This window comes from Akebia trifoliata, chromosome 9, assembly GCF_017979445.1.
Source record: "Akebia trifoliata isolate Shusen 1 chromosome 9, ASM1797944v1, whole genome shotgun sequence".
NCBI lineage: Eukaryota > Viridiplantae > Streptophyta > Magnoliopsida > Ranunculales > Lardizabalaceae > Akebia > Akebia trifoliata.
Window position 1 is genome coordinate 24,519,325 of NC_141383.1, and position 14,253 is coordinate 24,533,577.

The 14,253-nt window shown below is 34.1% G+C and overlaps 1 protein-coding gene across 1 annotated transcript; it reads left to right on the forward strand.

Annotated features, from left to right (window-relative positions):
- The first annotated feature begins 8,451 nt into the window (after window positions 1-8,451).
- LOC147394915 (hydroxyproline O-galactosyltransferase GALT6-like) lies at window positions 8,452-13,211 on the forward strand. The gene is made up of 7 exons (XM_086453127.1): window positions 8,452-9,584; window positions 10,139-10,371; window positions 10,462-10,752; window positions 10,835-10,963; window positions 11,055-11,228; window positions 11,980-12,087; window positions 12,574-13,211. Exons 1-7 carry the CDS (start codon window positions 8,717-8,719, stop codon window positions 12,781-12,783), a joined length of 2,013 nt encoding a protein of 670 aa, XP_086309253.1. The 5' UTR covers window positions 8,452-8,716; the 3' UTR covers window positions 12,784-13,211.
- The last annotated feature ends 1,042 nt before the right edge of the window (window positions 13,212-14,253 follow it).

Below are 14,253 nucleotides of genomic sequence, written 5' to 3' on the forward strand. Positions count from 1 at the left end.
CAAAGGTGGCGCCGTGATTTCCAAAACATTGGATTCAACGATGGTTGGGTTGCAGTTGTTTTCGTAGTAGAAGTGATGGTAAGCGCACGTTAGTGGCTTTGTTTAGATCGCCAATACTTGTCTAATTTTCTTTCTTTGTAATTAAAATGGGTCACAATTCTTTCTCTTAGCTGTGGTGGGTCCAATTATGCTGCTTTTTGGACCCATTTAATATGCTATCTTTTGCCCCTACAATGAGAACATCAAACAGTTGAATCAAATTATTTTTTTTTAAAAATTATTTAATAGTGCTGATAATATGAATTAGGCACATGTCAACTCAATCGACTTACCTGACATGACAAGTTTGGGAATCGTAGACGTGCTCTTCTCGAGATACAAAACTACGATTCCCCATAAAAAGTGTAGTTTTGTGTCTTGAAGAGAACAAATCTATAGTTTTTGAGCTTGTCACATTAGGTAAGTCGATTCAGTGTGCCAGGTGCCTAAGTTAGATTATCACGACTCATTACTTAAAAGATACTCTTGGAAGGGTATCTTTCTAAATAGTCCCTAAGTTTTCAACGGTTGCTTGGCTGGACATTTAGTAAATTTTTTCTTTCTAAATGGTCTTTGGATCTCATTTCCCACATTTCTCACAATTGAATACTCTAATCGTTAAAATTCCTCGTTTTCATCTAAAAATTGAATTTTTTATGTCTCAATCGAGTTTCGGAGATTCCATTCTATTAGAAAGAATTTAATAAAGAAGAAGAAGTCATTTCAAGGGGTTTTTTTCACTTTTTTTTTCTTAGTTTTTGAATGAAAATTGATCAAGAATTATTTTTTTGAGTTGAAATCATTTAAATAAGTCGTTATCTCAAGTTCTTAGTCGATCTTTCTATGTATTTTAGTCGAAAAAATTTAAAAATTGAAAACCAGTGTCGAGTTCATCACTTTTTATTAAAAAAAAGTGGTTAACTCGACAATAAATATTGGTGAGTTTAACAATAAAAATTGTGAACTCGACACTCGACAGTACAATGGACCATTAAGAAAGAAAAAGTTTACTAAATGTCCTGTCAAACGATCACACAAAACTTAGGGATTATTTAAAAAGAAACCCTTCCATGAGGGTCCTTTAAGTATTTTTTTTCCCTACCTTTTTAGGGCACCACGTGTCTCTTTAAGAATATAGTTGAATGGGACCCCGGAGAGGTACTAGAGTGTGAATTAAAAATGATCTAACTGTGAGGTGGTGGGCAACTTTTGTTGTTGATGTAATAGAGGCCCAAAATGGCGTGTTAGGGTGCTTTTTGGTGGGCATGACCCAAGATATTACGCATTGAATCAAGAGCTAAAATGAAGATTAAAGGTAAATAAATTTAAAATTCAAAATTGAAGAGTTACGTCGAGTTGGTGTTGCAATTTTTAGGGAGAAGTATTGGGGTTGGTCATAAACTTCGAGCATCCAATATTCGATCCACTTTTTTTTTTTTTTATAAAATATATATGATGGGAGTGTTTGGACCCATAGGCACAACTAGCAATGATGAGGAGCACCATATCTCGCCCAAATTCCTAATCATTCGAACTCATCGTTTTTATCCAAAAATTAAAATTTTAACATCTCAATTGAGTTTTGGAGACTTTACTATGTTAGAAAAGATTTAAGAAAGAATAAGAAGCCATTTTTTATGATTTTTTCAAACATTTTGGAGATGTATGTAAAAGTCTAGGGTTTTTTTAAATTTTTAATTTTATGTTTAATTTTTGGACGAAAATCAATCAAGAATGATTCTTTTAGGTTGAAAATATTTAAACAAGTCGTTATCTCAAGTTTTAAGTTGTTCTTTCCATATATTTTAGTCGGAAATACTCGAAAATTGAAAATGGGTAGATTTTACCAATGTCGAGTTCAACAGTAAATAAAAAGAGGTGAACTTGACAGTGTGAGGAACCATTAAGAAAGAAAAAATTTATTAAATGTCTTGTCAAGTTACTGTACAAAACTTAGGTACTATTTAGAAAGAAACCTTATACGAGGGTCCTTTAAATAATTTTTCAATCCTTTTTTTATTTTTAAAGGTGGGGTTGTTTTATGGCACCACATGCGTATCTTGAAAAATAGTTCAATGGGACCATGTAGAGGTACTAAGTAGTGAATTAAAAATGGACCTAATTGTGAGGTTGTGGGCAACTTTTATTGTTGATGTAATATAGCCTAAATTGGCGTGTTGGGGTGCTTTTTGGTGGGCATGGTTCAAGATATTACCCGTTAAGCTTGACCATTGGATCAAGAACTAAAATGAACATTAAAAATAAATAAATTTAAATTTCAAAATTAAAGAGTTAAGTTGACTTGGTGTTGCAATTTTTTGGGAGAAGTATTGGGGTGGGCCATAAACTTTGAGCACCCGAAATCCAATCCAATTTTATTTTTATTTTTAATTTTTATGACGGGAGTGTCCGGACCTGTAGGTACGATTAGCATTGACGAGGAGCACCATATCTCGTTCAAATCTTCTCCCCACCTTTTTTCTAGATATATGCAATACTCTACAAACCACACATACCAGGTAAGTCGGGATAAATCAACATCCTCTAATCTATCTTGTTTTATTAAACAATATATAATTATTTTCATTTAAATATACATATAAATTAATAATTTTAAACTAAGTTAAATGATATATCACGTCTGAGATGAGCTAACTTGTCCAAGACAATTCGGTCTTGATCATGAATGAGACGAGACGCCAAACCAAGTTTTGAAACCATGATCAAAACGGGAAAAAAGAAGGTTCAAGTTTCAACATTGAACAAACCCAATTTCGAGTTGTTCTCCCCTTGAAACGGATATGCTATACTTACAGCCAAAGTGCAAAGCACCATAGCCGTTCTCATGAAATGGCTACAATTGAAGAGGTCCCACAAATCGCCCATCATGATCATCATCGTCACCAAAGAATTACCCCGAAAATTTGCAATTGATGCATAAATCATATTCCTCTGTTCAATTTTGAATTTGACTAAAGCGTCTTATATTATCATGGGTTTTTGTTAAAGTGGGTCCTCAGGACACATGTTAAAGGGCAATAAATACACTTTGAAAATTGGATTTTCTTCTGAAAATACCTTCAAAAATACTTTTTTTATTTTTACCAAAATACTTACATGCATGATTTTAAAACTCATCCGAGAATGAGACGTATTGCTCAAGTTAACTCGGTATTGGGGTTGAACGATACCAACTCACAAGTCACTTTTTTGATTGAGATTTAATATCTCACGTTCAATTTTTTTATTTTTTGAACGAGAAGTCTCAAATGTATCAGAAAACTCATCCGAGACAACTCGATATCAGACTTGGACGAGACGAGACGCAAAACCGAGTTTTAAAACCATGCTTATTCCCAAGGTGTATTTATTGCACTTTAACATGTGCCCTTAGAGCAACTCCAACATAATACCCATCCCTCCTCCCAGGTGTTGTCTTAAGTAGTGTAGTCCAAAAATAGTGTCTCCAACTCAAGATCCATCTCTCACAATTTTTTGGGTTTAGACATTTTTGATACTACAAAAAAAAAAAAGGTACTCCCACTTGGTTATCCATCCTTTTCCGGAGGGAACAAAAATTCAAGCATTTATGTTGAAAATAAATCAATTTAAAATTTTTTTTAATTTGAATTGAATTAAAAAATTATTAAAGAATTTATAAGTAGCACGGTTGGAGTGCATATCACATGGATATCCATAATTGCTACTCACTATACCTAAAAGACTCATTTATGGGCATGGGTAGAGGGTGTTGTGTTGGAAATGCTCTTAGGACCCACGTTAACAAGACCCTATTATTATTTCTTACTTGCTCTCAGAGTCTCAATACCTTAATAACAAGTCTTTGTTATAAGCATAATGACGAATGCACACGGTCTTGGTATGCGATTGGATATGCGGCTGATGTGGCAAGGGCACAGAACCACATATCTTTTTCTTGTGTATATTGATGAAAATGATCTATGGTTTTGTGTCCTTGCCATGCTAGCCATGTACCCAATCACGTTCCAAGACCGTGTGCATTCATCATGACTCTTATTATAATGACCATCTTCATCTTTTTAAGTGTAATCCAATCATGTATGGGTCATTGCTTAAAGTCAGAGGACATATTCTGTGGTGATGTAGGTTTTTTGATGGACTAATGTGTGCCAAATGATGATATTTGTGATGTTTTCTTAGTTCCGTTATTTGTATTATATACCAAAACTAATTAATTTTCATTTATTTTTATATACTATTCCATCAATTATTTCAAAGGCAAATTACCATTTCTTGTGCTGAGTATTAGAAAATTCTAATTCCGGCTCAATGTTCATTTTAATTCCAAAAACATGTATAATAAGATTGCACGTTTTTCAAGTGATTATCTCATAATTTTAAAGTGAATTTCAATGATATTTTTTTCTTCTCAAAGTGACAATCTCGCTAAAAGAAATGAATTTGCGATATCACTTGAAAAACTTGTAATCTCATTTTTCACGTTTTGGGAATGAAAATGAGCAATGAGTCGGATTCGAAATTTAGTCAAAAGTTGCACGGATCGAGGGACCATATAGAGTGTGGACTGAGGTTTTCATTTGGGCCAAGTGGACTATATGGTTGGTCCAAATGACAACTCAATCATCTCTTTTGTGGTCTAGATTGGGTTTGAAAAACAATTCCCCAAGAAACATTTTTTTGTGCTGGATTTTGAGTTTGAAAAATGGACAGCCAATGAATTTCTAGATTTAATATTATATATATATATATATATATATATGTGGGGATAAAATCAAGGGTGTAGTTAGGATTTTGTTCATGTGAGGGCAACCCAAGAGTAGAAAAAATTTTGTGGGGACAATTAAGAGTGAAAAAAATAGTTGTGGGGGCAATTAAAGTGGAAAATAATAATTTGTGAGGGTAATAGTGATAGATTTCTTTATCTGTTGCTAAAATCTGTCACAATAGCACATTAATCCATAAAACTTGAAAACTCTTGTGGGGGCAAGTGCCCCCACTCTAAATCCACCGCTGGACAAAATTTGATTCTTGAAATTGAGCACCAGACAATTGGCAAGTAGCAAATTGACACCAATATATTATGAAACGTAAAAGGAAGATGATTGAAGTCGTAGTACATGACAATTCAAAGTCTAGATCACGACGTGTGTGAAAACCTGAAGACTTCCTACACAGGTGTTCACAATGGCAATATAATCTCTCAAAATATAAAAAAGGAATATTTTTTATGTTACTAATATTAAATATAAATGATCTAAGAGATGGTTAAAACCACGTCTTAGGAAGTGGAGGTCTTCAGTTCTAATCCCTCAATTAGGGACCACCCTTATGAATTTATCCTGAAAATTACCTGGTGTAGGTGATGGGGCCAATTCTCGTGCAAATGTGACCCGAGGATTAATTGGTGATCGGATATCTTAATTTAATTTTTTTTAATTATTATTTTTTAATATAAAAAAATGGAATATGAAAAGAAAATGGTAAAATTGAGTACTAGAATGAATTTTATAAGTTGGAAGGGTGGGGGTGAGAATTTGTAAATAATACTTAATGTTTGGGCTCCATGCAGTAAAAGACTACCTGTCCCAGCTTTGACAATTATGATTGTTGTTGGATTTAAACGAGGCAAGAACAGGACAGAGAGAGCGACCTTTGCACCAACAAAGTAGGCTTTAAAATTTAAAAAACAAAAAGAGCCGTTAAAAAGGGTTAAAAGTGGAAGAAAGTAATTCAAGAAAGGCAAAGTGGAATTAGTACTAAAGTATCCATTCTTTGATAACATAAGATGAACATCATAGATTTTGATGAAAGATTGTGGATCCCACCAACTCATCTTCTCCTTCATGCCACGTGGCAAAAATATTGGAAGGGCTATACATTCTCAGTGTGTCCTAAATATTATTCCAAGTGGCAATCAGGTAACCTGGAGTTGCATAAGGCTTGTCTACTCCTAGAGTAGCTGATCCTAGTCTCGATTTAAATATTCTTCTTTAAGATTTGAGTCCTCAAATCTCTTTAAAATTTTAATTAAATAAAGCGAAAGTTGAATGCCAACTAAGAGATAAAATAATCACTTTAAACTCTTATTTTAATTATTTTTCTTATATTAGTAAGAGATGAGAATATGAGAGGTGGCACACCACTCAGACTAACTGTATCTTTAAAACCAGGAAATTTTGACATACACCCTAGGCTTTGATGCATATTGGAGACACCTCCTTTATTTTTAAACTTATGATATGCCCTTAGCCTGTAGTTTTAAGTTAGAGACTAATAAAAAATGACTAAAATGTCCCCAATGCAAGATGTTTTCGCAAAATTCTTGGATTCCATGCACGAAATCCATCAATAATCAAATGGTTTGAAGTTTATTCATATACAAGGAAGTTAATAAATAAATAAAAAAGAAAATTTCTTTTATCACTTAATAGTCATGTGAGATGAAAGTGAAAGTCTCATAAATAACTTTTAATGAGAGAAGTAAGTTTGAAATCCTCTTTTCAATTCAGATTCTATTACACGAATCTTTGCTTTTTTTTTTTTTTTGATAACAGAGGTGTTTGAACTTATGTCCAAGTAGGCATATGGGGCTCTCCCATGAGCATGTGCAACGCCCGTGCATCACACACACCAGGTGAGTGAGGGAACGTTTTCATAAGTGACCCCGAGGAAATATTGCTCATACCAGGTATTGAACACACAACTTATGGATTCTCACCACTTATTGGATTCGAAATTGCCATCGAGCCATTGCTTCAACTTTAGTCACTTGAATTTTTAATATTATTTTTTATTTCTCTTTAATTTAAAAATGAAATGATTGGAAAATTAAAAAATGAATCAAATCACATGTAAAACAAATGATGATCTTGTCATTAAAATCAAAGGTTGAAGATGAAGTATTTTCAGCAAGAAGTTGAAAATGAGGGTACTTCAGTCATTTCGTATTAGTCTCTCATGTGGAATTGGTCTCTCTTCAAGGATACAACCTTGACAAAGTAGGACACCACAAATATTCAACAAAACCTGGAGGGGCTTATCTTAAATTACAAAACAATATTTAAAATTTCGAAAGATGTGGGACAGGAGTATCTCCAACGATTGAAACAACCAACCAACGAAGCATAAGGGTCCATCCATGTCTATTTCTCTTGAAAAATACCTCCAACGGTCCTCCCTTTCCTAATCATACTAAATAAAAAATTAAAATGTCAATAAATAACGGTTCTCGCCACCGACCAATGAATGGTCTAGATCATTTAATTAAGTTAATTCTTGACGTAAGATTTATCCTACAATGAGTCCTAATAAATAGATAGTCTCAGATCTTATGAGCTATTTGGATACTAATTTCTCAAATGAGTCGTGGTAATTTGATGCCCCCGTCTGACATACGTCTCCATCATTGAGTTGTAGATCATTTGTCTCGGGATACATAAAATAAAAGATTTATGATTCTACGTATCCCAAGACAAATGATCTACATTTCTGTGATGGAGGCGTATGTCAGCAAAAAAACATTATTCTTCTTAAATCTTATAAGGACATTTCAAATATCAAGAATCTATCGTTGAATACTTTACAACTTGAGTTGAGTAATTGAAAATGTAGCAAGAGAAACTATTTCAATAATTGCATCCAAAAGGCCTATTCGAACTTAATTTATTTTGTAAAATAGGAATGTGAAGTTAGATAAAAGAGATATTTGAAAAATAAATAAATACAAGTTTTCGATAAACAATATTTCTTTTCTTTTTTCTTCAGCCCTTACATTGAAAGAAAATATATAAAAAGAAATCATATCTATATACCCAATCTTTTTCACCATTCTTCATCTAGTCTATTAAGTTTGATATTCTAATTTCTTTATTCTTCCAAAATTCAAGATGGTTTTCAAACAATAATCTAATCTAAAAGAAATTACTAGGTTCCCAAATATAAATTTACTTTTTTAAGTGTGTGTTTGGTAACACTTCTAAAGTCTTAATAAAGATGGTCCATCTTTAAAATTCAGACTGTATAAATTTTATTTCGTTTCAAATTTTAGATTTTAGAATTAAAATTCAAAAGTTTTGAATCAGTGATGATGGACGCTGGATGAAACTTCTGAAGTATAATTTTTAGTTTCCAAACTTCAGACTTCAGACTTCAGACTTCAGAAGTGTCACCAAAGATAGCCGAACTCTCATTCTAACTTCAACTCCTCCAATAAAGAATAAAGAAACCTATCCAAACAGGTCCTTAATCATCACAAGATCTTGCTGTCTTTAATATTTGCGTAAAAGTATATATAAAAATAAATAAAAAAGATTTTACATTAATAAAATATTTTCCTTAATTCCATATAAGTTTAAAGAGAATGTCGGTCATTCGCTTGCTTTATTTTATTTCTATAATTATCTGGATTTATTCTTTTATACCTTTTTATAATTTTTCAATTTAAATTAATTTTTAGTTTCCATGAAAGCATGGTCTGAAAGGCTGAAAGAAAAGAGTTCTTTTTCTTTTTTAATTTCTCTCATCTCCTTTGTGTTGCTGACCTAACCCATCTAGGGTTTGTTTTCGAAATCAAACAGAAATGCGAAACCTTTAAATCCTCTGTTTCGCTTGGTTTCTCTGCATTTAAACGAATCTAAGTTAGGGTTAGAGTTTGTTTTGTTCTTTGTTTTTGAAGATGAAGAAGGCGAAACTTGATACATTTGTGTCTTTGAGTCGACAGAGATCAATCCAGATGTTGATTGGTTTTGGGTTTCTTTATCTTCTCATGGTGAGCTTAGAAATCCCATTTGTGTTCAAGACTGGTTTCGGTTCCGTATCTCGAGAATCTCTCAATGGGTTTCACCCTTTTAGGCTTGAAAGCGAAGAAGAAATGGAGGAGAAAGAATCCCCAATCCGACCTCTAAATCTTCCCTTTAGGGTTTCTCAGGGTTCGTTTCAGCCATCCCAGCAACGAACACCAGAACGAAGAATGAGAGAGCGAACAACCCTTTCAGGTTTAATCTTTCAAGAGAATAAATTCAACAGTAGTAGTAAAGATGGGTTTTCTGAGCTCCAGAAATCCGCAAAAGATGCATGGGAAGTAGGGTTGAAGCTTTGGGAAGAGCTTGAATCGGGAAAAACTCGAATCAATGAGAAAAAAAAGAAAATTTTGAACCAATCCGAGTCTTGCCCACACTCAATTTCGCTTTCAGGATCGAAATTTCGTGATCATGGCAAAATTATGGTAATTCCATGTGGACTCACTTTGGGATCTCACATTACAATTGTGGGGAAACCATATCAAGCTCACGCTGAGTATGATCCAAAGATAACGCTTGTGAAAGATGAGGACGAGGGGGTCATGGTGTCGCAGTTCATGATGGAGTTGCAAGGATTGAAGACTGTTGATGGAGAGGACCCACCAAGGATCCTACATTTCAACCCTCGGTTGAAAGGGGATTGGAGTGGGAAGCCTGTTATTGAGCAGAACACTTGTTATAGGATGCAATGGGGCTCAGCGCTTAGGTGCGAGGGGTGGAAATCTAGGGCTGATGAAGAAACTGGTAAGTTAAATTCTTGAGCTTTCTGTTATCTTCTCTTGTTTTGAGTTTCAGTCTTTTATTGATGCTTTAGATAAGTATTTTGGAGTTTTATTGAACTTGTATTGGCATGTTAGTTATGTGTTTTTTTTTTCGATAGATATTTTAGTTTTATAATATGGGTGCTTCTAATAAGTAATGTTTTGAATTTGAATCGGTGTTGAAATACGCTCTGTTTCTAGATTGTATTCAATTCTTTTGGGGGATGGCTGGTTTGTTTTTGTTTGGTTCTTTGCTTGGTTGAGTGTGTATCTTTGCTCATTTCTTGTTTTTTGCTTCCTAGGTAGGTCATCTCATGTTGATCACTTGGTTAGTTTTTCTCGTTTTGGCTCTTTTAATGAAATCCTCTATATTTATATATAAAAAAAAGGCCTTGAATTCCATGGGTCTAACATGTCAAGGATATATGAATTGGATCGATAATTTCTAGAGGACTTCTGTGAACGCAACATGAGAAGACAAGTGTGTAATTTGGCCTCCATTTGTTCTAGAAGGGGCATAACTTGGACTATGTGCAGTTGATGGACAGGTAAAGTGCGAGAAGTGGATTCGTGATGACGACAATCGTTCTGAGGAATCGAAGACAACATGGTGGTTAAACCGTTTAATAGGCCGAACAAAGAAGGTAACAGTTGATTGGCCATACCCATTTGCGGAGGACAAGTTGTTTGTTCTTACCCTTTCCGCTGGCTTGGAAGGTTATCATGTCAGCGTCGATGGGAGGCATGTCACCTCTTTCCCCTATCGCACTGTGAGTGCCCTCGTTAAACCTCATTTTTAATTTACTGGCTTTTATTAAATTTATTTACTTTTTCTCAAGATTGTTCAGTGATGTTAACAGGGGTTTGTTCTTGAAGATGCAACTGGTCTATCCCTAAATGGAGACATTGAAGTCCATTCTGTACTGGCTGCTTCATTACCCACATCACATCCAAGTTTTGCCCCACAGAGGCATCTTGAGATGTCGGCTAGATGGCGGGCCCCTCCTATTCCTAATGGGCCAGTTGAACTTTTCATCGGGGTCCTTTCTGCAGGCAACCATTTTGCAGAACGGATGGCCGTGAGAAAATCTTGGATGCAATCTAAACTTATCAAATCTTCAAATGTGGTTGCTCGGTTTTTTGTAGCACTGGTAAGGGTGTATGCCATTTTTGTGGAAAATCATTCATTTACGAACTTGATTAAGAGACAGTCTCGGGGTTTGTTTTGGACAGCATGCAAGAAAGGAAGTAAATGTGGAGCTAAAGAAAGAAGCAGAGTTCTTTGGTGATATTGTTATAGTGCCTTTCATGGATAGTTATGACCTTGTAGTTTTGAAAACTATTGCCATCTGTGAGTATGGGGTGAGTGTCGAAATAAAATTTTTGAAAACTGAAATGCTTTACGGTTTTGGTGGATGTTATTCATCTTTGATGCGCCCTTGTTTCTTCACAGGTTCGTACAGTATCTGCAAAGTATATTATGAAGTGTGATGACGACACATTTGTTAAGGTGGATGCCGTGATGAAGGAAGCAAAGAAAGTTCCTGATGGTAGGAGCCTCTATGTGGGGAATATGAATTACTACCATAAGCCTTTGCGTCATGGTAAATGGGCCGTGACATATGAGGTATTGATTGACCTTGGCTTATGCTTCCATTGAAAAGTTAGTGAGCTATATATCTCTAGTTACTTCCATGCTTGGTTTTAAGTTTCTTCCAAGATCGAGATGACTTGACCGAGTCATCTTGGTATTGTCCATGAATGAGACGGATAGATACGATGTCTCAACTGTGCGAAATCTCAGGAGATAAACGAGATGACTCGGATGATATTTTGAAAATCTCGTCCGTGTCCAGTAAAACTTGGCCAAGTCGACCGGGATTTTGTATATTTTGATTAAAAGAATTGTTTTTTTTTAGAATTTAAATATTATTATATAAATGACACAATTTTATGACTAAACATATTCTAATCTACCTTATTTTATAACAATATTTGTAATTATTTTCATATAAAAATATGTGAATAAAATCATTCTAAACCGAGTTAAATAGTTTGTCTCGCCCGATATGAGACAACTCGATCTCGTCCATTAATGATACGAGATGCCAGACTGAGTTTTGAAACCATGCTTCCGCGGGTGTGCTTCCTTTAACTTTGATAACTCTGATCTTTATTAAATTCATATTGGGGATTCAATTAAGTTTTCCTTTGTTCTGGTGGATGCCTGATTCTGTTTGTCACCCCCCTGCATTGTATCTTCATTTATTCTATAGTTTGAATTTTCTCCTCTCCTGCAACAACAAAAGTTGATGCCTAGAATTGGAATAAAAACTTCCATTTATAAATACAAAAATGCATTTTTTGGATGGTTTCAGGAATGGCCGGAAGAAGATTATCCACCTTATGCAAATGGACCGGGCTACATAGTATCATCAGATATTGCGCAATACATTGTTTCGGAGTTTGAGAAACACAAGTTAAGGGTATGTTACAATTAACTCATTTTTGTTCATTTTTTTTAATTTATTTCCTTCTCCTCTCTATAATTTCATGAACTTGGCAGCAGTTATTTTTTAGAGCTTGCTATTGGCACCCCAACTTTCACTTATTACACCCCCAATAAAAAATAAAGAAAATAAGTGAATGGTTGAGAATAACTTTTTTGGTTGTTGCAAGATTTCTGTTTTTTATTTTTGGGATTTAGGATTTTATGAGCCCAAAAATAATTTTAAACAAATACTGAAATTGTTGTGTTGAGATTATAATTTGAGTCAAACCTTTGTAATGTTTGAAGAGTGTTTTAATCTTTAGTTGAAAGGGGGGGGGGGGATGATAAATAATTTAAGAAATTAAGGTGTAATAAGTAAAAGTTGGGGTGCTAATAGCAGACCTCTTATTATTATTTTAGTCTATTATGATTATTAATTAAGTAATTAAACAAAATAAATACTAAATTACACATGATACAGCTTTTCAAAATGGAAGACGTAAGCATGGGGATGTGGGTGGAGCAATTCAACAGCTCGAGACCGGTGGAATATCTACACAATTTCAAGTTCTGCCAGTTTGGATGCATCGAAGATTACTACACCGCTCATTACCAGTCCCCAAGACAGATGATTTGCTTGTGGGACAAATTGCAACGGTATGATAAACCCCAATGCTGCAATATGAGATGATTACGATGCCAAAAAAAAGAAAAGAAAAAAAGAACAGTGTTTGGTGATGATTTTGAAAGCCCGAAGAAGCACTAAGAGCACACGGACGGAGAAGTAAGTTTTGCTGTTTTAGTAGCATCCATTCTTTTCGGGAAAAAGATGTGAGTGATGGCTCTGTTCATTTGCCATTTCAAATTCATTCATTCATTTGTTATTTTTGTTACTGGTTTCAATTTTTCGAGGCTGGAAGATGGTACTGGAGGGTTGTTAATGGCTATGTACGGAGGAGAGCATTTGAGCAACTCTAGGTTCGTTCTTTGAACTATAGAAATGCAATGCAGCAGATTGGAAATGAAATATCAATTTAGACTCTCAAGAGCTTTTTTACTCTTTGTCCATTGTTCATAAATTTATATCAATTAGATTCTCAAAGAGTTATTTGGAGCCTCTTTATCTCTGTTTGTCTCGAGGGATAAATACTTTTCTTATTATTTGTTTCTCGGCATTTGTTATGAGGAGAACTACAATTATAACAAAAAATAAAAATAAAAAAATTGTTAGTTTCTGGGACCTCACATCACACAAATCATCGATGCTCTATGTAAAGTGTGGACGGCGTGTTCGTTTCCTTAAAAATATTGATGGAAATTTATTTTGGGGAGGATGAAATTAGAGAGAAAACTGATCTCCTGAGGCACGTTGGTAGTGATGCTGTCAACTAATTCAACTGAGAAGTTTGCATTTAGTTTCCATTTTTGGGTTGAGAGATTAGCAAAGCATTTAAGGGTGTTTGTTTCGGATTCTAGAATCTGATTTTGACTCATAATTGGATTCTGGAATCTTATGCATGGTTTGACTCGGATTATCGGTCTGATTTTTTCATAATCGGAAATCAAAATCATGAAGAAACAGACATAGTTCTCAGGCTGTTTTTCCTGATTCTCACACTTTCCAATTAAGACGATTTTGAAATACTTGCAATAATAATAATAATAATTTTTTATATAAAAATACAAAAATCATTATAATTTTTTTTGGGCAATCTTAACGTGCTCCTTAACCTATAAGTCATTTCAAAACTAATAAAAAATAATCTAAATGCCTCCTTGTACAAACTCTCCAAAAATCTTACGTTTCTCTTTCAAAAAATCCTTGGTCTTTGATATCTAGGACAAGTATTTTTACTCTCATTTTCAATCTCAAGATGTATTATTTGGTAATTTTATACAAAAAATCAGTTTTCAGAAACATCATTAGCCAAATGAGATTTTGAATTTTGGAAACCAGTTTATATAATCTGATTTTGACAATCCAATATCAGAGTCTAAGAATGAGTTCTACAAGCTGAATCAAACATCTCCTTAGTTTTGAATTTTGGTTTCTTGTTATTCTTATTTGGAATGTAACGAGTAAATTCATCATTTGGTGTGTTTTAAATAAGAGTTGGTAGGGCAACAGAAGTTCTCTAAAATTATGAATATATTTTGGGTG

Excerpts from the sequence above, each read along its gene's own strand:
- LOC147394915 (XM_086453127.1), top strand. The coding sequence starts at position 8,717 with ATGAAGAAGGCGAAACTTGATACATTTGTGTCTTTGAGTCGACAGAGA. Across the intron at positions 9,585-10,138 it reads TAGGGCTGATGAAGAAACTG|TTGATGGACAGGTAAAGTGC; the intron begins GTAAGTTAAATT and ends GACTATGTGCAG. Across the intron at positions 12,088-12,573 it reads TTGAGAAACACAAGTTAAGG|CTTTTCAAAATGGAAGACGT; the intron begins GTATGTTACAAT and ends CACATGATACAG.